The sequence below is a fragment of the Bidens hawaiensis genome, unplaced genomic scaffold, assembly GCF_021521415.1.
Source record: "Bidens hawaiensis isolate Kalapana, Puna unplaced genomic scaffold, B.hawaiensis_p1.1 tig00000001_1, whole genome shotgun sequence".
Taxonomy (NCBI): domain Eukaryota; kingdom Viridiplantae; phylum Streptophyta; class Magnoliopsida; order Asterales; family Asteraceae; genus Bidens; species Bidens hawaiensis.
The window spans coordinates 841,483-864,962 of NW_027491014.1; the positions used below are offsets into that span (position 1 = coordinate 841,483).

At 33.5% G+C, this 23,480-nt stretch overlaps 1 protein-coding gene and 1 long non-coding RNA gene across 3 annotated transcripts; both read left to right on the forward strand.

Annotated features, from left to right (window-relative positions):
* The first annotated feature begins 3,735 nt into the window (after window positions 1–3,735).
* LOC143564348 (uncharacterized) lies at window positions 3,736–4,377 on the forward strand. The gene is made up of 3 exons (XR_013140919.1): window positions 3,736–3,871; window positions 3,943–4,004; window positions 4,196–4,377. It is a non-coding gene; the product is annotated as an uncharacterized LOC143564348 (long non-coding RNA).
* Window positions 4,378–7,019: 2,642 nt separating this feature from the next.
* LOC143585453 (uncharacterized) lies at window positions 7,020–22,908 on the forward strand. Of its 2 annotated transcripts, XM_077067472.1 has the most exons (19): window positions 7,020–7,130; window positions 10,229–10,338; window positions 11,549–11,707; window positions 11,784–11,849; window positions 11,921–12,010; window positions 12,993–13,289; window positions 14,122–14,219; window positions 14,524–14,559; window positions 15,141–15,261; window positions 15,351–15,587; window positions 16,276–16,371; window positions 16,481–16,546; window positions 17,300–17,338; window positions 17,424–17,558; window positions 18,410–18,756; window positions 20,028–20,121; window positions 20,256–20,414; window positions 21,467–21,600; window positions 22,201–22,907. In XM_077067472.1, the coding sequence occupies exons 2-18, from the start codon at window positions 10,240–10,242 to the stop codon at window positions 21,563–21,565; spliced, it is 2,238 nt and encodes a 745-aa protein (XP_076923587.1). In that variant the 5' UTR covers window positions 7,020–7,130; window positions 10,229–10,239; the 3' UTR covers window positions 21,566–21,600; window positions 22,201–22,907. The 2 variants fall into 2 exon arrangements, with proteins under 2 accessions (XP_076923587.1, XP_076924066.1); XM_077067951.1 differs by lacking the exon at window positions 7,020–7,130 and having other exon boundaries at window positions 10,181–10,338; window positions 22,201–22,908.
* Window positions 22,909–23,480: the final 572 nt, after the last annotated feature.

The following is a 23,480-nucleotide window of genomic DNA, read 5'->3' on the forward strand; positions in this document are numbered from 1 at the left end:
AGTAACTCCACCCTCCCATACCTACTTGCTAGAAGTCTATGCAGATCAGTTATTGATGGTGCAAATATCATGGATGTACTATTATCATCAAATGGATCTACACAAATGATATTAATGAAAGTATTTTAATCCATTGCAAATATGCTTTGGCTTCGCTATATATGAAACTTTAATAAACCTAGAAACAAATAAGCATATATCTCTTATGGCATAAGGGTAAACAATATAATATGCTGACAATGAAAGATGTTTACGCCAATGACCTACCAAATAATCTTTCTACAATTACACACATTTATTTTAGTGTTAAATATAATTAGCAAGTATAAATGAAACTTTTAAACTTACTCAAATAGAGAAAAATAAAGAGACCGTGAAGACGACATGGATACTTGCATTGAACTTTGTAATAACTTATTATTAGGAAAAGTCATTAACTATATTTTCTATCAAGATCAAGTAATCTAAATTATATTACCTCATCATGAAGTTTATGACTTTGAGATTGGACAGAATCATTCTCTGCTTTAACAGTCTAAACTATCTCTTGAGGGCATCATAGTCTTTTTCCAACTGTTTAGTTTTCTAATTTGAAGGCAAATAGCAATCTATCTTGGTTGCAGTCCAAGTGTTTTGCAAGCTGCATTTTCTCTCTAGTTCAAGCTTATTTCCCCATTCAAAGTTTGTCAAGTGTAAGTTATGATCGATCGGATTCCAACTGTTTAGTTTTCCATCGATCATCCGATATCTCATCTCTAGATAATGAATCACTTACTCCAAACATCACATTACCTTAAAGGTAAACTCTGATGGCCTACTTCAGAACTAACTGAAGAGAGGCTGTGATAGTAACCGATTCGAGAAATAAGGAAAAGAACAAGACATAATTTTTTTCTTCTTCTTAGATTAAATAAGGATAATTAGGCATACGTGGGATCATGAATACATAATGAAAACTAATCTCCTAATAAAATGCAGAAACTGGAAAACGTGGTTTGCACTTTTAATTGGTCTTCATGGGTCGGTTCAAGTAGTTTCAGTCGCCGCCGGCAACAGCAGGGCAACCAACTCCCTCCGTAACGTGACCAGAAACTTCCAAACAAACCACCGATTGAGCTTAAGAATATATACAACTAAATAAGCAAGAGGTACAACAGATGATGCATAAGGAAGTTGTGTTTTAATATAGATATATATATATATAATATAACTAGTCTCTAAACCCGCCGCAAGTTTGGAAAACGAAACAATTTATGATATGAAAAAAAATTTATCGCCAATGGCAGGTGGCGTGAAGTTAGGAAAAAGATACATTATGTTATGGAAACACAAATTTATCGCCAATTTGCTCTAAGTGCATATGCAACAGCACTCAATAAACTATTCGATGTTGGGTGGCGTAAAGTTGGGTAAAAAATACCGTTTTTATATTACGAAAACACAAATTAACTTAATCACCAATTTGCTTTGAGCGTCTTTGTGACAGCACTCAGTGAACTCTCAAGTGTAATGCTCCAAATAATTTCACTTCTCAACTTAAATGGAAATTAAGATATTAAATAAAAAAACATAAATATGAACTATCAGGTAAATATAAAATGTGTCATGGATAATATTTCACTACTGAATTTGGAAAACATTTATATAGTAGTTTTGGATTAAATAAAAAACGTAAATATTAGCTATTAAGTGAATTTCAACTTTATTCAAAATAAAGTTTTCCATAACAGTATGTATTTTTAGTTTTTTTTTTTTTTTTTAAAAAAATTGGCAAGTAGATAGATTTTTTTCAAAGCCACATTTCAGTTTCACAGCCCACCGAATCAAATCAAATGAAGGTAAGAGTTCATGAAAGAAAAGAAAAAGGGTGTTGATGCCTTTAATAACTTTTAAGGGTATACTCATTTATAAAGGTGTTGTTGCCTTTAAACAACTACAGAGGGTATACTCATTTATAAATTGGGCGTCGCTGCCATTTGACTTTCAAGAGTCAAAGTTATCAAAATACCTACAATCAGCAAGCTACACGAAAGAACATACTATTAAAACCAGCGAGAAACTATACAATTGAGAACCGGTGAACCGCCACCAAAATCAGTTACTAAAATGTCAAAACGCAAGAAATTCAATCATAATCGATGTGATTACCCGAGCTCAGATCTCTGCGGTGGCTGTTGCCACGCCAAATAGCGGAGGGTCATCATAGCTTATATTGAAGACTTAAGTGACAAACCAACAATAAAATAAGGCAGCAGCTCCTTCGCCATAGACTGCCAAAATGACACCGGCAAACACCACTGCCAAAGACATTAAAATTTATGTATATTCTTGCAGCTTGAAAATCCGATGTTGGTAGATGCAAATTCCTCAAAAGATGCAAAGGTTGAAAGGGAGATGCGTATATGTCGTACTTTCCAAATCTCTAGTTATATAATATGTTCCAAGAAAAGGAGCACATGCATGATACAACACACAAACTATTGTGTTCACACATGCATACCAATTTCAGGATCAAAGTAACTTTAGCTTTCAACACAAGAGAACACTACATCTTCTTGTCTTAATACATACAACATGAAAGCCACAGTCTTTACTCTTTTCAACAAAAAATTGTGTCTTCCCAAAACAATTATACAACCTCACAGTCACAAAAGGTGCAAAGTACGGCTGCAACCATCATCTCCGAATAAGACACAACGATGCAATACCACCCAACTTAAAAGGCATCTTGCATTATACCTTCCATAATTAGAGCTAACCGCATTAGTTCGGATGATCAGATTGAAAACAACCATGCACAACAATTCCCACCGGACCTCTGCTGGGTCAGATGGGAAAGCCCACCGATAAGATAGCATAAGCTTTTGGGTTTCTCAATTTGAGGTTTCATCTACATCTAGAAACACACGAGTGTCATCACACATTATATATTACAATTACAAAGTGTCTTCTGCATAATGGTTTGTACTAAGTGAAGCTAAACTTGTACATCATACTACTCGTGAAGTCTCAATCGCGTTCGAGAGCTAAATCATCTGTAAATGTTGTCGCATGCCAAAGATCTCTCTCTTGATCTTAAACGCATGATGATGATTTAATATGGCGATTAAGGTATTGGTTTTACTTGAATTTGAAATTGTTTGCGTTTCCACTCTTCCTAAATCAATCTGTAGATGTTCTCCGTCACATTTATTGTTCCATCTCATCGGAATGGTAAGCCAATTTCAACAGTAAGTTAGGTTTGCTTCTACTGATATGGTGTTCTATGTGATGGCATTTGCAACAGAAAGATAGAAAGGGTGGTTTCAACAAGAGTGTGGAGTCAATGACATTTTTTGGTAGGCAAAACAAATCCTAATATTTACAATTGTTAAAAGTTGAGACTCCACAATGTTCACTGTGTTGTGGTCATTGGTGTAAGATGAAGAAATATTTATTTGCAGTCATTTATTGTGTTATTTACTAATGGCTTTATATATGTTACAGTCTAAGGAGCGGGTAATTAGTATATTTTCATATTATAGACGACAAATTATTTCATGAATCTAATTACCCTACAACTGCTTCCAGAATTTATTATTATATCACCAACACTTTTCCTACAACTGAAACTAATTCGCCCTGTGATAGTGACTGATGTTTGTAGACTACTTTTGTGGGCATGTAAGTTTTATTCTTATTGTCCCAGTTTTTAACTAATATCTTGGTTTTGTTAATAAATCATGTTGTAAAATGCAGGTTATGTTCCCATGTAATGCAAGCTCAACGGGCCTTTCTCCTCGACAGACAACAGGTATGAAGCTTCGCTCCTATACTTTGGGTTGTAATGCTAAATAGTTATTTGACTTGCTGCTAATAGTTGCAACAATATGTACGTGTTATAATTTTACATAACAGAAGATTTACATTGGCTTAAAAGGCTGCTTGATTTGTTGTTAACAGTTGCAGCATTATGTACATACAAGGGCTTGATGTAGCTCCATTTGTAAAGGTAATTTCATTTCGTTTCGTTTCTGTAGTGTATAATTGAATTCCCTTACCTTCTACTTTTTGAACTAATCATCACTTCAAGTGAGATCTAAAGCGATTGTAAACTCATTTTTAAATGAATTGGTAAAGTTTTGAAAGGTTAGATACTGTCAAACTAAGCTAAAATTTTTCAATATGGTGGTGCTGTAGTGTGTTGAGGGAGAAGATAGAGACATTGACAGAGAGAATATGAGACATGAGAAAGACAGAAAAAGAGTTGTGGTGGCTACGGTAAAGTGGTATCGCGGTCGCGGCGACAAATGATAGGATTTGTGTTCGATGGTATGAAGCATATAAAGTGGTTTCGTTTTTGTATATGAAGTCTCGAATGTTATAAATTAAGGTTAATTAACGACCGATTTCTTGGTAGCGTTTGGACATCATTAGTTTCTTCGGTTAAGGTTTACACCCCGCCGCAACGCGGCGGGTCAAAATGCTAGTTTAGTTGTTAAACATCAAGAATAGTACAACAAAAACAACAAACAATACAATATAGATGAAGCTTAACAAAGTGTACAACAAAAGCATAGAGTACAAAGAGACAATGCCTAAGAAGTTGTCTTTTAATATGTACTAGACGGGTGCCCGCGCGATGCAGCGGGTGTTTGAACATGTTAATCACGTACAAATATAAGTGTTTATGGTTCGGTTAAAACCTTAAAATCGTTTAAACCGGTCATTGGTTTCTTTTTTCCTTTTCCTTTTAACTTTCGGTTTGTAGGTCGGTTTCAAAATTTTAAAAACGTAGTGAATGGTTGGTTCGCGGTTTATATCGGCAACCGGCCATATGAAACCAGAAAAGACTGTAAATTAACCTAATTGCAATATGATTCCTTTTGTAATATTTGTTGTTGTTATTTCACGTCCTAGATATTTCATTAATATTTACCATTTATGTGGTTAAAACTGTCATTTTTTATTTATGATCATCTCAATTATCATATTATGTTGGTTTTTAGTTAAAATTGATGATATATTTAAATTATTAATTATTTTAAACTAAATTTATTATTAAAGTTTAAACTGTGAAACCAAACTGGAACCAGGCCATTAGTAACGATTCGGTTTCAACTTTCAATGGTTGAGTTTGGTTTTGGACGACAAAAAATCAGTATTAACGATTGGACTCACAAGTTTAACTTAAAAACCATCAAAACCGACATCGAACACCCTACGTAACATATTAATTTATTTAAAACAAAAAAAAAATTATAACAATATCATATCCAAATTAAAGAGAATAAAATGCTCGTTTTTATGGTGTAATTTGTTTATAAAAATATTAACATATGAAAAGGCTATAGTCGTTTAAAAATCATGGGTGGGAAGTTAGTTTACAAGTTAAATTAAAAACATAATATGGTTAAAGGTGAGGGACCAAACTTGTAAGTTGAATGGATTGTGTTCAAAAGACATGTTTATCCTTACTAACACATGTACCTCATGCTTTAAGTTTTGTAAATTACTTAAAAATGGGTAGTCTTAATTTACCTCTTCCTTATGTCTTTATCATGGTAGAGATAACTTACACGTCTTCCTTATGTTGAACTTGAAAGGGATTACCAACACAAAATCTCACTAAAAAATAGCAGTGATCACCTCTTCAAATGTGTCACTAAATCAGATAGTGATTGCACCTTAGTATCTTACTATTTGGGTAGTGATCGCATCTTCAACGTCTCACCAACGAAGATAGTGAATATCTTTACACTTCTCACGACCACCCTACAATTTATACAAATGACTTCGTTCATTTACTAATATAGATGATCTTAATCTAATTGTGTAAACTCTTTTTCTTTAACCTAATTTCACTTTGAATTGCTTTTCTACTAGGTATTTTATTGGAACTTCAAGGAAAAGTATAGTCGCAAGTCACATGCTGACCATGAACAACAATGCCTTGCCCAAAATTTTGAGTTACAAACATGGTCGTTACTAGGAGTTACAAACAATGTTTCGTCAAAAATCACGTTTTTAATTATGTGATAAATAATTTCACAACTTTACTAATTTAGTTGCATTTCCAAAACCCAATATAAACCAAAAGAAAAAAAAAAACACAAAAGAAAATGTATTTTTTTCTATAAAGATAAAAACACCATCAATGATATTTGAACCTCCATGACCTTTGATCTCATGGATTACAACTCCTTTCGTTGCACAAAAGAGTCATTTTTTACTTATGTTTTAAAACAAAATTATATATAAAATGTATATATATATATTTTTTAACGATTATAGGCCTCTTGAAAGAATGGGTCTGAGTCCGTTGACCTTCTCAACCCCCCTTTTGGGCCGACCCTGGTTATAAATATGAACGACAATTAGACGTGTATTGGTAAATCCCAATCCCATACTCGTTTATAAAACCGCATCCTATATTAGGCTCAGTGTATAACGCGTATACCCGTTAATTTGTTAAAAAATACGCGTTAAGTTTTCCAACAACATTTATTTTTCTTTATTGTTTAAAAGATAAGTTTTAGCAATATTTTAATGAAAAATAGAAAAGTCTTAAAACATCAAGTAGATTGTAGACCAAAGAAGGATATAGTTAAAAGAAGCAATCATGAAGTATACATCTAGAATAAACATAACAATATTATATTATTATATTCAACAAAAAGAAAATAAAAAGAAAAGATTAATAATTTTTTATCACAAAGACATATATAAATAGTAACGGACCTTGATGAGTTGGTGATGTGTTAGTGATGAAACAATAACAATAATAATAAATAATAAATAATAAATAATAATAATAATAATTTTTTTTGAACGACCAACCAAATATATTTATAAAAAAAGTAATAATAATAATAATAATTTTAATAATAATAATAATAGTAGTAGTAATAATAATAGGAGTCGAGAGCGAGTGAGTCAAAGTGAGTATTGTTCACCTCTTTGTTCCAACTCGTTGATCAACTGCACATTGACATACCTTCAATTTCTCATCAATCAATTTTCTATCTAATTCTAATTCTATCCTTTCTTTATAATCAACTTCAACTTCAACTTCAACTTAACTTCAATTTTGATTCAATTTCAGTAGTAATTGAAGCATAATAAAGTTGTTAATCGGACGTCTGTTTTCGGTAACATTCCTTCCTTTGTATTATTATTATTATTGAATGAATGAATGAATAATCATCGGATATTAGGCTTTCTTTCTTAGGGTTTTTATTTTATTATTATTTCTTAATAATAATAATAATAATAAGTGCTGTTAGATGATATGAGTACTTTCAGATGATAGATGTTCTTCAATTCAATTTACTACTTCTTAATTCTTTCTCTGTTTTTAAATATATATATATATATATATATATATATATATCTCCTTAAGTGCTGCTATTCATCATTATAATCCTCAATATATTAAACATCTTCAACATTAATGAATACCAAGTCTAATCGCCCAATACTTCGCTACTCGGTAACTTACTTTGTTAATCAGTGACATTAGTCTAGGGATGAGCTCTGTACTAGTATTAAATATATGCTCAGTTTGGTACTGGAAAGATACCGATCCCAAATTTCCCGATCCTGATTTTCTAAAAATATTGGTATCGGTAACGAAATGCTTGTTTTGGTACCATTTGCTCATCCCTAGACTAATGAAGTTGAAGAATCAGACACATGTTTTCGTCTATTCGGATTCATATTGGTTGATCTTGTGGCAAGATTCGTTCGGTCTCTGTGATGTTATTCGGAGGATTGAGTAATCGGAATTTGAGTAGAAATGTTGCTTAGGGTTTTTATGTGTAATAACAAGTACAGTTAGATGATATGAGGTTAAAATGATATTGTGTGAATTTTGTTACTTCATTCATGACTTGTAGAATTTACTAGTCTTGTTCACTGGATTACTTGATTTTGTTGATTGTTTTCTGTTTATGAAAATTTTCAAAGTAATTAGGTTTTGATGATGAAAGATATCTATTCAGGATAATTTTAAGTGGTATTGATGATTTGATGAATAATGATTATAATTATTCCTAGTGCATAAGGCTGTAGAGCTACTTAGTCGTGTCCAACGGGCCATGAATAAATAATGTATGACCCCACGGCCTATGAATTTTATTTTTAAATGACTTAGTCTTGCTATTCAAAAAGGGCTAGTGGCGCAGCTTGTTGCCCGGCTGTCTTCTGAATCGATGTAAACACTACTTTTTAATGAAACTGCTAAAGAAACTATCCCCAATATATGACTTTAAACATCTAGAACATTAATGAACAGGAAGTCTGTGTGTGCTGTTATTTTAGTTTTACTTGATTAAATTCAACTGGATGTTTCAATAAGCTAATAGAATATTAAGATAATATTGTTTTGATTTTTGTTAGCTAAGTTAATGACAAATGTGAAGGCGGTGGATGCTTGTTTTTGTATGATCTTACTTGGTAGCTTTAATCTCAAATCAATAATTTACACACATGACACAACATTCATATACTTTATTTACGTGTGGACTTTTAAACTTAATACCAAATTGGTTAAGACATTTTCTCAATTGTAAATGAACAAAGAAGAAGCGTATTAACACTTAATACCAACTTGGCAGACAGTTTCTTGAATTTATGGATATGGTAGATAGCGCTAAAGAAGTTATACTTGTTAACCACTTAAAAGTTAAAATAATCAAGAAGGTTTATAGCTCAATGCACGCCCCATTCTTTTGACTTTTATGGTCTTGCATTTGCTTCTTGATATCATCATCATCATCATCATCATCATCGTACTCAGTATATCCCACCAATAGCAATGCTATGGTAGGGTCTGAGGAGGGTAAGATGTAGACAGCCTTACCTCTATCCCATAAGGATAGAGAGGCTGCTTCCGGTGAGACCCCCGGCTCGATAGTAGTTTTGCATCAAGCCTTGGACATAAAGCACATAGCACTCAATCATCGGGACACCGGCTGATTGGTGCATGTGCCCTTGTCTTTCGGCTATCAAAGCCACCACATGATGCCTGATTAACCTTCCGCCACTTTTAACGTTATTTTCATGAGATTAGTAAAATAACGTCAATATTAGTGCAATTTTACTTTTGCCCAACCGAGGGTTCACACATGTATACATTATATGCGCGCACCGCAAGCAGGGCGTTGCTTCTTGATATCATATCCTGAAAAAGAGTCTTGAAGTGTTTGAATTTAATAAATTTTGCTTTATGTCAAATCAATATCAGGATAAAAAACTGTATATATTTTCTTTTATCATCTCCTTTTAAGTGGTTTATCACCATTGCTATTTAATTAAGTTATGTCCCAAAACAATCAAACAGAACACCAAGATACTGATCTTAAAGCTAAAAGAATAGATTGTATTTTGAGATGATTTAAGAATTAAGATTTGGTGGCTTATCATGGAAACCTTCTTTCAATCTGGCTGATGTTTGGATCATTCACGTGAAATAGCAAGAATAAGTATCATTCTTGGCATTAATGATGTTTATGTAGTAATACCATTTGTAAGAGAGAATTATTATAACTTGTCATGAAAGTAGGGCTATAGACGAACTGAACCAAACCGAACAAGGCCATGTTCATGGTCGCCTGTTAAGCTTTTATCTGACAAACGAACCTTTCACAAACACCTAACTGAACGAAATTTTTTGTTCGTGTTCATTCATTAAGGAAATACATTTGTTACCGAACACAAACGAACGAACATAAATGAACACAAAACAATGCTTTATTTGATTTGGCTAACCGAGAGTGGCCAGTGTCAAAGATTCAGTCCGGCTGCCAAGTTTTTGTTGGTGTTTATTTAACATTTATACTCATATGTTAATTCGCATATAAATTAATCAAATAATACCCATATATATTTTTGTTTTATATTAATAACTTTGCTTAATTCTATATCATTATATTGGAAAGGTCATTAAGAAGTATAAGAAATATTTAATGAACAAACATAAAGGAACAAATATTAATGAACATAAATGAACACCTTTTTGAACGCTCACGAGCATAGTTTAATGAACATGACCTCCGTTTGTGTTCGTTCATGTAATTACGTTCATTCATTTATTAAACGAACGAACATAAAAGAACTTCTATCGAATAGTTCACGAACAGTTTGCTGAATGTTTGGTTCATATACAGCCCTACATGAAAGTATAGTCTATTGTTTTAAAAGGGACTAATTTCATATTTGTACCTTAAGTTTCTTAAATTTGGTGTAGGGAACTCCGCAATGCATCGTGTGGGTAGTGCAGGCAATACCTCAAATTCAGTCCGCCCTCGTAGGGAGAAAAGACTGACATATCTTTTAAATGATGCTGATGACACAAAGGTTAGAGTTTATTTTGTTTGTACACATTTCCTCTTTATTTGGAATAATATTGTTACATTCCCATAATATGTTTGATTACCCATGTGCCAACATGCTTAAACTTCACTAAAAGGTTTCCATATAGTTTACAAGGTATGAAGTTAAAATACATTTAAGACGAAAGGGAATGTTTCTAGAATATATATAGTGGCCGCCTCCTTTTTTTAGTAGTTTACTTGTTTGGTTCTTCTAGTGACTATTGTGATTTGTGACCCTAGATATATTTCTTACTAGAGAACATGTAGATGCATTTATTGTAATGGTTTAAATATAATAATATAATTAATGCATTTATTTAATGGTTCAAGTATGATAGTATATTTAATATTATTTCAAACCAAAAGTCCAAAACAATAAATGTTATTAGATAGCTCGGTTATCAAATTTTTTATGCAAATAAAAGTACATGGGTCCTACTATCAGTACACCACTCCAAAAGTATACACCGGCTTGCCTGTTAGATCATACACGCGGTATAACCTTTTTTTCGTGTTGTCATATGGGTCGAATGCCCTTTTTCGCTCTATCTTACGGGCTGTATGATGCCATATAGGTGTATTATAGGGCGAAAAAGGTCATACGACCCGTATGGCTTTGTAAGTGATCACATAAGTTATTTTTTGCTAGTTAAAAACATCATACAAGTCGTATGATGTCATATCGGTCATATAATAGGGTGAAAAAGTTCATATAACCCGTATGGGTTTGTCAATGGTCACATAAGCCATTTCTTCATCAGTTGAAAACATCATATAGGCCATATGATAGGGAGAAAAAGGTCATACAACCCGTATGGCTTTGTTGGTGGTTACATAAGTCATTTCTTTGTCACCATAGTCATCATACGGGCTGTCTGATTTAGCCCTCATACGACCCATATGACCTTTTTCACCTGTCATACGTTAGTAATGTTTGTAACTTTGTATAGCGGATGGAGTGTGGAAGCTTGAAAGAATTGTTGTATATCTGTCTTTACTATTTATCTTAGTAATTTATTGGTTTTTCAATCCTGTACATGTATCGTGTTTCATGCATCTTTCAATGGAATCTTCCTATCAATGAATAAATCACTAGTATACATTCCGATCCTTAGTTGTTATAACTTATAACTATAAATTTAAAAGAAATTTAGTCAAATGCAATATTGAGCCCCTCGGTTTGCACTTTGCAGCATCGTGCAGGTGTCAACTGTTTATCAGTTCTAAAACCGTCAGAACCAGATAATTGTGGTTATCTCTTCACCGGGAGCCGTGATGGCACGCTAAAAAGATGGGCATTAGGTGATGAGGGTGCCACCTGTTCAACTACTTTCGAGTCTCATGTTGACTGGGTATATTTCTAAACATCACTTGTGTTCAATACTTCAACTAATACTACTTCACTAAAGAACAAATTGGGTTGTACAGGTCAATGATGCAGTCATTGTTGGAGGGAATACCCTTGTATCCTGCTCCTCAGATACAACTGTCAAGGTTTAATTTATTTATAAGATTATCATTAATGTTCACATAACTCTCACTAATAATATTATGGATTATACCAGACATGGGATTGTTTTTCAGAAGGAACTTGCACAAGGACTTTTCGCCAGCACACAGATTATGTTACTTGTCTTGCTGCTGCAGAAAATAACGTAACCTCTGCTTTGAAAATATGCGTTTTGCTTTATATTCTAGTTAAAAGACACCATATATTTTCAGCTGAAAATTTGAAATTATGAACACAGTTTCCAGTATAGGTGGTAAATTGGACGTGACTCGAGTTCCGATAATGGGTTAAAACGGGTTCTGAATATAACGAACGGGTTGGGTTGAGTTGACACGAAGACACTTTGTCCATTTCTTTTACTTTAAAATACAGTTTGTGTTAATTATGAATTCGATATTGTTACAATAATAATCAATCATTAAAAAAAGCGAGTTTGAAGGTTTAAATTTAGTGGCGCAATCCGTGCTGCCTGAACGCTAACGGTTTAATAATTGTGTCAAAACAACTCAACACTAACAGGGACACGCTTAACCATGTAACTTGGACACGACCCACTAACCCGTTTATCTAAACACTTCAAATTAGTTGGCGGGTTGACTTGTTTTTTACCTGAATTCCAACCTGAGCACTCCCCTTTCTGTTTCCAAACATGTTATATGGTCAGCCTATATATGACTTGGTTTTAATTTTTAAAAGTGCGTGACAAAATTGAAAAAATAGATACTTAAAACAGAGGCGGTGCTTCTTTCACATGTGGTTCAACATTAGTCAAATTAGTGTTTTGAGGAGGCTGATATGTATAAACAATCAAAAGAATAATGATATTATGAATGGTTTACTTAATAATGAAGTTTGGTATGTAAAAGAGAAGGATAGGAGTGCAGCTTTTGAATATACATAAAGCTTATGTGGTTGTACATAAGGCCTTGTGTACGTAAAGCTCTCACCTCGACTTTCGGGACCTAAACGTCTTGCACTATCTAAAACCAAGAGTCCGAACCAAACTCGTTTAAACACAACCCTAACCCGTGTTGTCTTGCACTTTAACCTCTTCCACTTTTACCCAACTATTTTGATTTAATCGACATATTCTGATACCAAATTCTTTTGGTTTTTTATTCTTTTAGAGCAATATTGTAGCTTCGGGTGGACTTGGTGGTGAAGTATTCATATGGGATCTTGAAGCAGCGGTTGCTCCATTCACAAAGACTAGTGAAGTGGCAGTTGATTCGTCAAATGGAATTAATGGCTCAGGACCCGCTACAAGTTTACGTGCAATTAGCTCAAGTAACAACATTACAACATCACAGACAAATCAACCTCAAGGATATGTTCCAATTTCTGCTAAAGGACACAAAGAGTCTGTTTATGCATTAGCAATGAACGACAGTGGGACCCTTTTGGTGTCTGGTGGAACCGAGAAGGTATATTTTGTAAACTTTGTAGGGATTGATTTTAAGGGTGTATCATAATAATTTGTATAATAATAGTTTTTATGACAATATCTGTTTAACATATTAAATAAAGTTGTAGGTCAATAGGCTCGTTTAGGCTTTTGGGCCAGCTTGAGCTTGATAACTTAAGCCCGGGCTCGTTTATTAAACAAGCTTATATATGGGCTCGAGCTCATGCTCGTTTATTGAACAAGCTTTCTAGGCTCGAGCTCGGCCAGGGATTGGCTTGTTTATTATTTATGAGTTAAAAGTTATTTTTTATGTACTTTTTATTCTAATATTTGTATATAACATTATATATATATATATATATATTTTATATTTATTCTTATCATAATTATTTATATAATAATAGCTTTTACAATATAGATGAAATAAAAATTATAATATAACAGCCTTGTTTTGGCGCTTGATCCAGCTCAAGCTTGATAAGCCAAGCACGGCCTTGTATATTAAACAAGCTTATATTTAGGTTCAAGCCTGGGCTCGTTACTTAACAAGCTTATATTTAGGTTCAAGCTCGGGTTTGTTTATTTAGCAAGCTTATATTTAGGCTCGAGCTCGAGTACATTTAATAAACAAGCTTATAGTTAAATTTAGGCTCTAGCTCGGGCTCAGGTTCATTTAAGTTCGGCTCAATTCGAGCTTTTAGTGAGCTGACCTCAAGTAGCTCATGAGTGGCTTGGTTCGTTTACACCCCTAGTTGCTTTTTATTATTATTTTTTTCGTTTTCACACATTTTCTGCCATGTAACTTCACATATCAAGTGCTAATGCATGTATGTGGATTTTTTTTCTTGCAGGCTGTACGTGTCTGGGACTCAAGAACTGGTTCAAAGATAATGAAGCTTCGAGGGCATACAGATAATATTAGGGCTCTGCTTCTTGACTCTACCAGGAGGTTTGTTTTCTTGTTTATATTATTTGTTTACATTGAAAACCTGAAATGAATATATATATATGCTCTAATTATTAGGTTTTAACTCAAATTGTAATGTAGTCTTCGTAATTTGACTAGATAGTCGGGAATGTATAGCATCTAGGGATTAAATGCAACACCATTGAGTACCTAATCTGGTTAAAGCACTTTCATGCCCCCAGACCTTAGTTTGCGTTATGATTTTATTCAAAGATTACTCAGACAAGCTTTATTTTTTTGATTATTAAGCTATTTGGTTAATGATGCCACATTATCATGATTTCAGGTTCTGCCTCTCAGGATCCTCCGATTCTATGATCAGGTAGGCGTCTTTACTGCTGCTAATTATGGCTGTTCAAAAAGCTCGACCGAACTGAGCCGAGCCGGCTTGGTTTGTAAACGAGCTGTGCCCAAGCCATGTTAAGCGCGCCTTATTGGCTCGCTCGTTAGGCTCGTTTAGCTGGCTTGTTAGCTAAATTCTAATATATTAGTTATAACCAAAAAGTATAACCCCAATTATAATATATATGAATTATAAGTCTTGTAGTATATTCGTTAAGAATTGTATGTTAAGATTTTTTTTTCTTTTTATATATATCAATATGTATGAATATAAAATTATATTTACTTTTAAATAAACAAGTTGGTTCGATGAGGTACAAGCTGGCTCGACCGTTTTACGAGCCGAGCCCGAGCCCAACCTGGCTTGGCCTGTCTTGGTTCGTATACAGCTCTACTGGTAATATGTGTTGCAGTTATGATTGTGGCAGCATATTATCAACAATGTTTCATGCTGAACAGAAGACTATAATTCAACATGACAAGAAAAGTTGTTTGATGCCTTTTTTTCTTATTCTTTTTATAACGAATATGATGTTTTCATATGATATATATTTGTGATAGATTGTGGGATCTAGGGCAGCAGCGGTGCATACACTCTTATGCTGTTCATACTGATTCTGTGTGGGCACTCGCAAGCACTCCAACATTTACTCATGTGTATAGTGGTGGACGAGATCTTTCCGTGAGTTCACATCTATATCTCTAGATAAGGGGGCGTTTGGATGCACATTTTGAAACTGATTATGATCATTTATCTGTTTCTACTTGTAGTTGTACTTGACAGATCTTTCAACAAGAGAGAGTGTGTTGCTTTGCAATGAGGAACATCCTATTCAGCAGTTAGCATTACATGATGATGGTATATGGGTTGCAACAACAGATTCTTCTGTGCACAGGTGGCATTCTGAAGGTTTAACTCCTGAGAAAGTGTTTCAACGAGGCGGTTCGTTTCTTGCTGGAAATTTGTCTTTTTCAAGGGCTAGAGCTTCTTTAGAAGGGTCTACCCCTGTGAGTCATCTTTTCTATCATTAATTTAATTATGATTATACTTATTATTATTAGAGTTTGTTAGTTTATGGCCTGTAGGCCCAAGTTAGGTTTCTCTATGATTTAGGGGTGTGCATGGTCGGTTTTGGCCCAAGATCATAACTATAACTAACTTTCGGTTAACCAGAGAACCATAACTCATTGGTCATGGTTAAGTCGGTTATGGTTAATCGGTTTTAGATTCTGATCCGGTTCAGTTATGGGTTGGTTTGCCGTGAACTAGAATTGGTCATGAAATGTTTGGGCCTAACAAAAAGAGCCCAACACAATTTAATTTGGTCTAAAAAGTTTGGGTTTGAAAATTTTTAGCCACTTAATAAATTGTTATTAGACATTCGGGTTTGAATAATTTATTGATTTGAGCTTTAATTTTAGACCTTTGTACACATACGACAATACTACATAGCCGTGTGTCGGGTTGGTTAACCGTGTTTTCACTACATCATGTCCATTCGGTTTGGTCGGTTATGAAAGTATAAATAACCAGAATTCCCCCCCCCCCCCCCCCAATTGGTTGGTTAGGTTCAGTTATGAGTCTGGCAAATTTGTTTTATGCACACCCCTATATACCATTCCAGTCTCTTTTATAGTTAAAATCTTATCATTTGTAAACGAATGTTACAAAGATAATGATGAAATTGATTTATAGGTTCCTGTGTATCAAAAAGCCACCTTTAGTATTGATGGGATTCCAGGGATAGTGCAACATGAAATATTAAACAATAAAAGGCATGTCCTTACCAAGGTAATATTAATTTTGACTTTTTTTTTCAGTTTTTGATATTGTATAACCATTTTAAAAGCGTGTTTTGTTTCTTGTTTTGTTTTTAACAATGTAGCTGTTTGTTTAATAGGATACTGCTGGCTCTGTGAAGCTTTGGGAGATCACTAGAGGTGTTGTGATTGAGGATTATGGACAGGTTACTCCTATGAACAAAAACACTAACCATTTGACCCCTACATTATTACACTATTACATTTTGGCCTTTTTTCTATTTGTACTGTAACAGCGCAAATGCTATTTTGGATTAACTTATATTGCCATCTAGATTGATACGTAGCTGATGTAGCAATTTTAACCTGTTTACCTCATAATGGGTTGATTTGGGTATATTTGACCAGTAACAGGTCAAATGTTGGCCTGTAAATGAACCAGAGGTTTAGTGAGACGTTCGATGGGAAGTCAAGTTCATGTATCTTTGTTTATTTAAAAAAATGAACGAACACGAACAACATTTTTTGTTCATTTAGTTAAACGAACATTCATGAACAAATGCCTTGTTCATTCATTTATGTTTGGGAGTGTTCGGTTGCATTCATTTAATTGCGTTGTGTATGTTCGTTTGTTTACGTTTGTTCATTCGTTCTTACATTCATTTAAATTTTAGGGGCAATAGATTGATGCTCACGCTTACTTATGTTCGTTTCTTTTTGTTCATGTATATTCAGTTATGTTCGTTTAAATTGTTGACGAACGAATATAGATGAACACGAACACACAATTTTCTTAACGAACGAACACGAACAAAAAAAACCTGTTTGTCTAGCTGTTTCTGTTTGATCGTTTGTTCTGTTAAAGTTAAACGAATGAACATGAACATGAACATGCCTCGTTTTTTGTTCTTTCTGTTCATTTAACTGTGATGCTCATGTTTTGAATTTCTATGTTGCAGATTTCATTTGAAAAGAAGAAAGAAGAACTGTTTGAAATGGTAACTAATATCTATCAGTATATCATTATGGGAATAATGTGTACAGATATATTCAATATCTTTTAACCATATCATTGTTTGCCAGGTCAGCATTCCTACATGGTTCACTGCTGATACGAGGCTCGGGAGCTTGTCTATTCATTTAGATACCCCTCAATGCTTTTCTGCAGAAATGTATTCTGCTGACCTTCACATAATCGAGAAAGCTGAAGATGACAAGGTGCACATACTTTAATAATACTTTGAAACTAAATTTAAATGTAAGTAACTTAATGCTGTAAGGGCGTGCATCGTCAGTTTAGGTTGGTTTTGGGCTCAAACCGAACCTCAAACCGAAAATTCGACATTTTAGATTTTTGAAAACCGTTCGGTTGAGCCTAATTATTTTTGTTAATTAAGATTAGTTGTTTATTACACATTTGGATCCAATATATTTGGGATACACAATTCCAATGGATTCGGTTTGTATTTATGTAAATATCGAAACCAAAATCGAACCAAAAGTCGAAAATTCAAAACCGTTTGGTTTCAGTTTTCAAATGGGTTGATGTTATTTTTCGGTTTTTTCATCTGAGCTTGAAAATTTTGGCGGAAAAAAATGGCCCGAAATAATAAATTTGAGCCTAAATTTATTTGCTAAGATTACTTGATTATTACACATTTGGATCCAGTATTTTTGGGCTACACTATTTATTAATTTCTTATAAATTACTATATTCTGTTTTTTTTGGTTCGGTTTTTGGTTAATAGCAAAACCGAAACCCACCCAAAAAATCGGATTTTTAAGTAAAATGAAACCAAACTGTTGATATTTTATGGGTTCAGTTATTTTGGTTTGGTTATTTCTGTTTGGTTACGTAAGTTATTCCAGTTACGTCTTTTCATTTTTTTCAGTTGACAGCAAAACCGAAAGCGAACTGAAAAATTGTTTAATTCAAAAACCATAAAACCAAACCTTTGAATTTTCAGTTTGGTTACTTCAGTTATTCCAGTTACGATTTGGTACTTTGGTTATTTCGGATTCATGCACACCCCTGTTTGATAACCGAACAATTTCTTTGTTCTTTGCAGATAAATCTGGCTCGAGAAACCCTAAAAGGACTATTGGTTCATTGGTTGTCCAAGAAGAAACATAAACCTGGGTCTCAACCTTCAGCCAATGGGGAAGCGCCATCTGGCAGGAGTAATACAGTTTCAAAAACTGAGGTAGATGGTAACAGTGAAAATGATACTGTGGTGTATCCACCATTTTCATTTTCAACTGTTTCACCCCCTTCAATTATTACTGAGGGATCACAAGGTGGGCCATGGAGGAAGAAAATTACTGACCTTGATGGAACCGAGGATGAAAAAGAGTTCCCATGGTGGGTTTTGGATTGTGTTTTGCATAATCGGTTACCCCTGAGGGAACATACCAAGTAAGTTTTTTTATTCTTATAACTGTTTATTTGTTAACGGGTTAATTCAGGTTGTATGTTATTGGTAACGAGTCAGATGGGTATGAATTTAGGCTGGTAAATGAAGCGAACGGACACGAATGGAGCGTGCTCGTGTTTGGTTGCTTAACTTTAACCAAACAAATGGTTGAATAGAAACATTTAAATGAATTGGATTTTCTTGTTTACTAAGAAAATTAACAGATTCATGTTCATGTTTATTTCTTAACAGTATAAACAGACGGTTCACAGATGGATATGTTCATGTTCGTTTGTTGAGAAAATGAATGTGTCTGTGCTTGTTTGTTAACGGTCTAAACTAACGGGTTCACAAACGTTTAAATGAATGAGGTTGTCTTGTTCGTGTTTGTTTGTCAGCACTATAAACGAACGATTCACGCACAGAGCATGTTCATGTTAGTTCGGTTCACACTAACCGAACAAACGATCGGACAGAAATAGTTAAATGAATGGGTGTTCTTGTTCATGCTCGTTTTAATAAATTGAAAGTGTCCGTGTTCGTTAGTTAACAGTACAAACTAATGGTTAACGAATGTTAACAAACGGACATAACAGAGCTAAAACCAGTTAAAAGTAAATTTGAACAAGAATGTGTTTAACTTAAAAAGTTATTAAAACTAGACCAATTTACATGAATATATTAACGAACGAACTTAAACAAACGTAACTAACGAACATAAATGAACATAAAGGAATGAATATAAACAAATTTAAATGAATGAATGTAAGCGTACACAAATGAATGAATGCGACATGTGTTGACGTTCGTTCATTCAACTATATGAACAATTTTTTTTTGTTCATGTTCGTTCGTTTATTAAATAAACGTGCATAATCTAACCTCCCGCTGAACAGTTCACTGAACATTCCGTCCGTTTACAGGCCTATGTACAATATGCAATATTGAAAGTGTAGTTATCAAGAAAGGAGCTCAAATGGGTCAAAAGTTGTTTAAAGTTCATTCAAATGCTTAATACCTCTTAAATCATTTTATTTTAAAAAAGTTATTATCTTAAGGGCTAATTGCATAAATAAATAACCAATCCAGTTTCTATTTTGGAGTTTTAGGTAATAATCTTTTATCCAGAAAAAGTTACTAACTTTAAAATATATCAATTAAAAATTGTCAGTGATAAAAATTGTCAACATTCAGAAACCCGACGGTTATTTTATGTGCACTAAAAGTAGATGCCACTTTCCTTAATAATATAATAACTGTAATTATATTTCAGGTGCAGCTTCTATTTACATCCATGTGAAGGGTCAGCTGCCCAGATTTTGACACAAGGGAAGCTGAGTGCGCCTCGTATTTTAAGAATACACAAGGTATTACTATATTATAGAATGACATCAGTTTGTGTCGTTATATTTATGTATAATTACTGTAATTCCCCTTGAAGCCCGCCAAACATGTTTATTTTAAGGAATATTTACCTAGGTTTTAATAATTTTATGTACAGGTTGTTAACTATGTAGTGGAGAAGATGGTTCTAGACAAGCCATTAGACAGCTTGAGTGGTGATGCAACTTTTGGTCCCGGGATCGTTGATGGAACTTTTCGATCCGGGTTTAAGCCTTGGAAGCTTAAGCCTAATATAGAGATCTTGTGCAATAATCAGGCAATTTTTTGACTTTATTTACTTTCATGTTCCTTTTTACCGTTAATGTTTCACTTTAAAGTCCCATAATCTTGGAATCTTAAATTTTAAAACATCGGAAATCTAAGATGGATTTAGCTAGGCTTGTAAACGAACTGAATGAACATGAACGTGACATTGTCATGTCATGTTCGCTCATTTAACTTTAACCGAGCAAATGATCGAGCACGAACAATTAAACGAACAAGGTTTTTTTGTTCGTGTTTGTTTGTTAAGAAAATGAATGTGTTTGTGTTTGCTAACAGTTGAACGAACGAACATAAACAACTTTAAAGGAACGAACAAGGCATATGTACATGTTCGTTAGTTTAACTAAATGAACAAAACTATTGTTCGTGTTTGTTGATTTACTAAATACCGAACTTCTTATCAAACGATTCATGAACAGTTCACCAAACGTCGGTTCGTTTGCAGGGATAGATTTAGCTTTGAGTATTAGGATGAGCGAACCATCCAATGGTTTGGTTCAAGGTTTGGAACACGTGCAAACCAAATTGGTCGTCTATCTTTATTATTTAATTTTCCTTTTTTTTTGGAATATGTATGATATTATCATTTTTATAGGTAATAACTTTAATGCAAACTAACGATTTTGTCTTTTATTGGTTTTTTTCCAACTCTTGATAACGGACCATGAACATTTCTACCGAGTGGAGGTTGTAAAATGAACAGTTTGGGTTGGGTCAGTAACGGATCAAATGATTAGTTTTTTTGGCACGAATCAGGTTTACCAAAAACTTTTTGTACAAAAACTTAAATTGTTTATAGGTATTTGGTGTAATTATATAATAATTATTACTATAATGATGATTTAAATTTTTAAATAAAATGATTTCAGAGGCATTATTTTACTAAAAATACACTTTGGGCAAATCATGACCCATTTAACACAATGCAAGTTGTGTTTTACCTGATCTCGTTGGTTAGATAACGGGTCCCGTGAGTTTATCATAGGAAACTTGGTCAAATGCTTTATGTTAATATTTTAATTTAACTTGTGTCATGTTATACAGGTCTTAACATCCGACATGAGCTTAGCAACAGTCCGAACTTATATTTGGAAGAAACCCGAGGACCTTGTTCTCAATTACAGGGTTGTGTCATCAAGATGAATTAGTCTACTCGTGAATGCAAGTACTCCGGCTTGGTTCGTAAAATTTTATAAAAATTTTCCTCTTACTAAATCCTGGGAAAATGAAAATTTTATTTCATGAATGCAAAATATATTGAACTAGTAGGATTCCCGCACGCGTTGTGGTAGGAGTTTGCTGTGCGGGAAATTCGTTACATGCATAAAACATAAAATATTGTTTACTATACTGATGTTTGGTTGGTATCGATGCAGTTTAGTTTACGATACTAAAAAAAGCTATTTCTAATACAACTCCATTTTTTTAAGAAATTATATTAGAACGTTGAGAAAAAATTAATCACAACCAGGTATTTAAATTTCCTTTTCGAAAAGTTAACCAACACACGTTTTAATAAAAAAAATAAAATATTTTAAAAATTAAATGGATTAAGTGTATATTATTTATAGTATAATGGATGAAGTGAAACTTAAAAAAAAAAACCTAAAATGCCACACGACATAATCTAAGTGGTATGAACACTATTCGTAGTTTGTGGTTTGCATATATATAAATATGTTCATATCATAAAAAGTATCATTAAAGTAAAATAAAAGTTTTATTTTACGAGCAGTGATCAACTTTATAAACATATGTTCATCTTGTTTGTTTTGCAGGACCGGTAAGCAACCACGAGTGAGTTTTCAGCTTCCAAAATGTTTGAGTCGTATATTTGAACACGCGGTATTCGTTTTGTATCGCGCCCCTGTGAATTTATAATCGGTATGAAGTATTGGTATTTTGACTATTTGACCAGAGATGTTGACTTCACGTAAAGTCAAAATAGAAGAAAATCATAAATCCCTTGTAGGAATATACTTTTCTGGTTGATGAGTTGATTCATGAGAAACAATAAGTTTTAGTATGACAAGGCAATCATTTGCTTATAAATATATACAATTGTCTTATGTATTGAACCTATCATGCTTGTGTTTTAATTATTATTTATTTCAGAGGCAAATAAATAATTTTGCATAACCATAGATTATTTTTCTTATCATTATGATTTAGGATTAATTTTTAAAAATAAATAACTAGCTGTCTTATTTATGTAGTTTTGGTAAAAGATATTGATAAATTGTTATCATTCATGGCTGTTTCTTTTGAGTTAAAATATAGAATCCCCTTTTTGTTTCTTGAGAGACCAATATGGCAATATAGTCTGGATACCTGGTACACCTATTGACTAGAGGTCACCCGCACCCACGATCGTAGACAGCACTGGTGATCCGACCAAGTCCACCACTCGAATGCCCACTTTGATAAAACTCTAGCTCATGGATCCGGAACTGGCAAGTTCAACCAGAGAAAGTCAATGTCACTGGGTAGTAGAGCACTGCTAAATGCTAATTCAGGGCCGGCCTATTAGTTATATGAGGTGAAACTTGGGCCTGATGTCCACAATAAAATAAGGCCCCCATTTGCTAAGGTGTTGAAATCTGTCTACGATTAAGGTACGGGTATATAAATAAAAATGATAATATAGAGGAGAATCTTGTAAATCAAAATATTGTTTACTTCTTTTTGGATTGGGCTTTTTGTTTGATTTTAAAATTTTAAATAATATTGGCAATACTGTTAAAATTAAAATATCAGTTTGGTAACCTATGACCACCACCATGATGTAGTTACACCAAGTGTTCGTCCGTTCTCGCCTCTCGATCGTTTGGTCGACTGCTAGCGTTCTCGGCTCATACTCAATGGGTGGACTTCTTTTAGTTATTAAGTTAAAAAACTAAATCATTATCTTTTCATTTGTTACGGTTGTCTAATTACAGATTTTCATGGTTTTGTTAGTACACTAAAACCTCTATAAATTAATAATGTTGGGGTTCGGATATTTTATTAATTTAGCAATGTATTATTATATTAATAAATTATTAATTTAAATAGTTGA

Bases quoted from the DNA above. Each gene is read 5' to 3' on its own strand.
- LOC143585453 (XM_077067472.1), top strand. From the start codon at position 10,240: ATGCATCGTGTGGGTAGTGCAGGCAATACCTCAAATTCAGTCCGCCCT. The intron at 12,011-12,992 runs GTAACCTCTGCT...TTATTCTTTTAG, and splicing joins TTGCTGCTGCAGAAAATAAC to AGCAATATTGTAGCTTCGGG. The intron at 20,415-21,466 runs GCAATTTTTTGA...CATGTTATACAG, and splicing joins AGATCTTGTGCAATAATCAG to GTCTTAACATCCGACATGAG.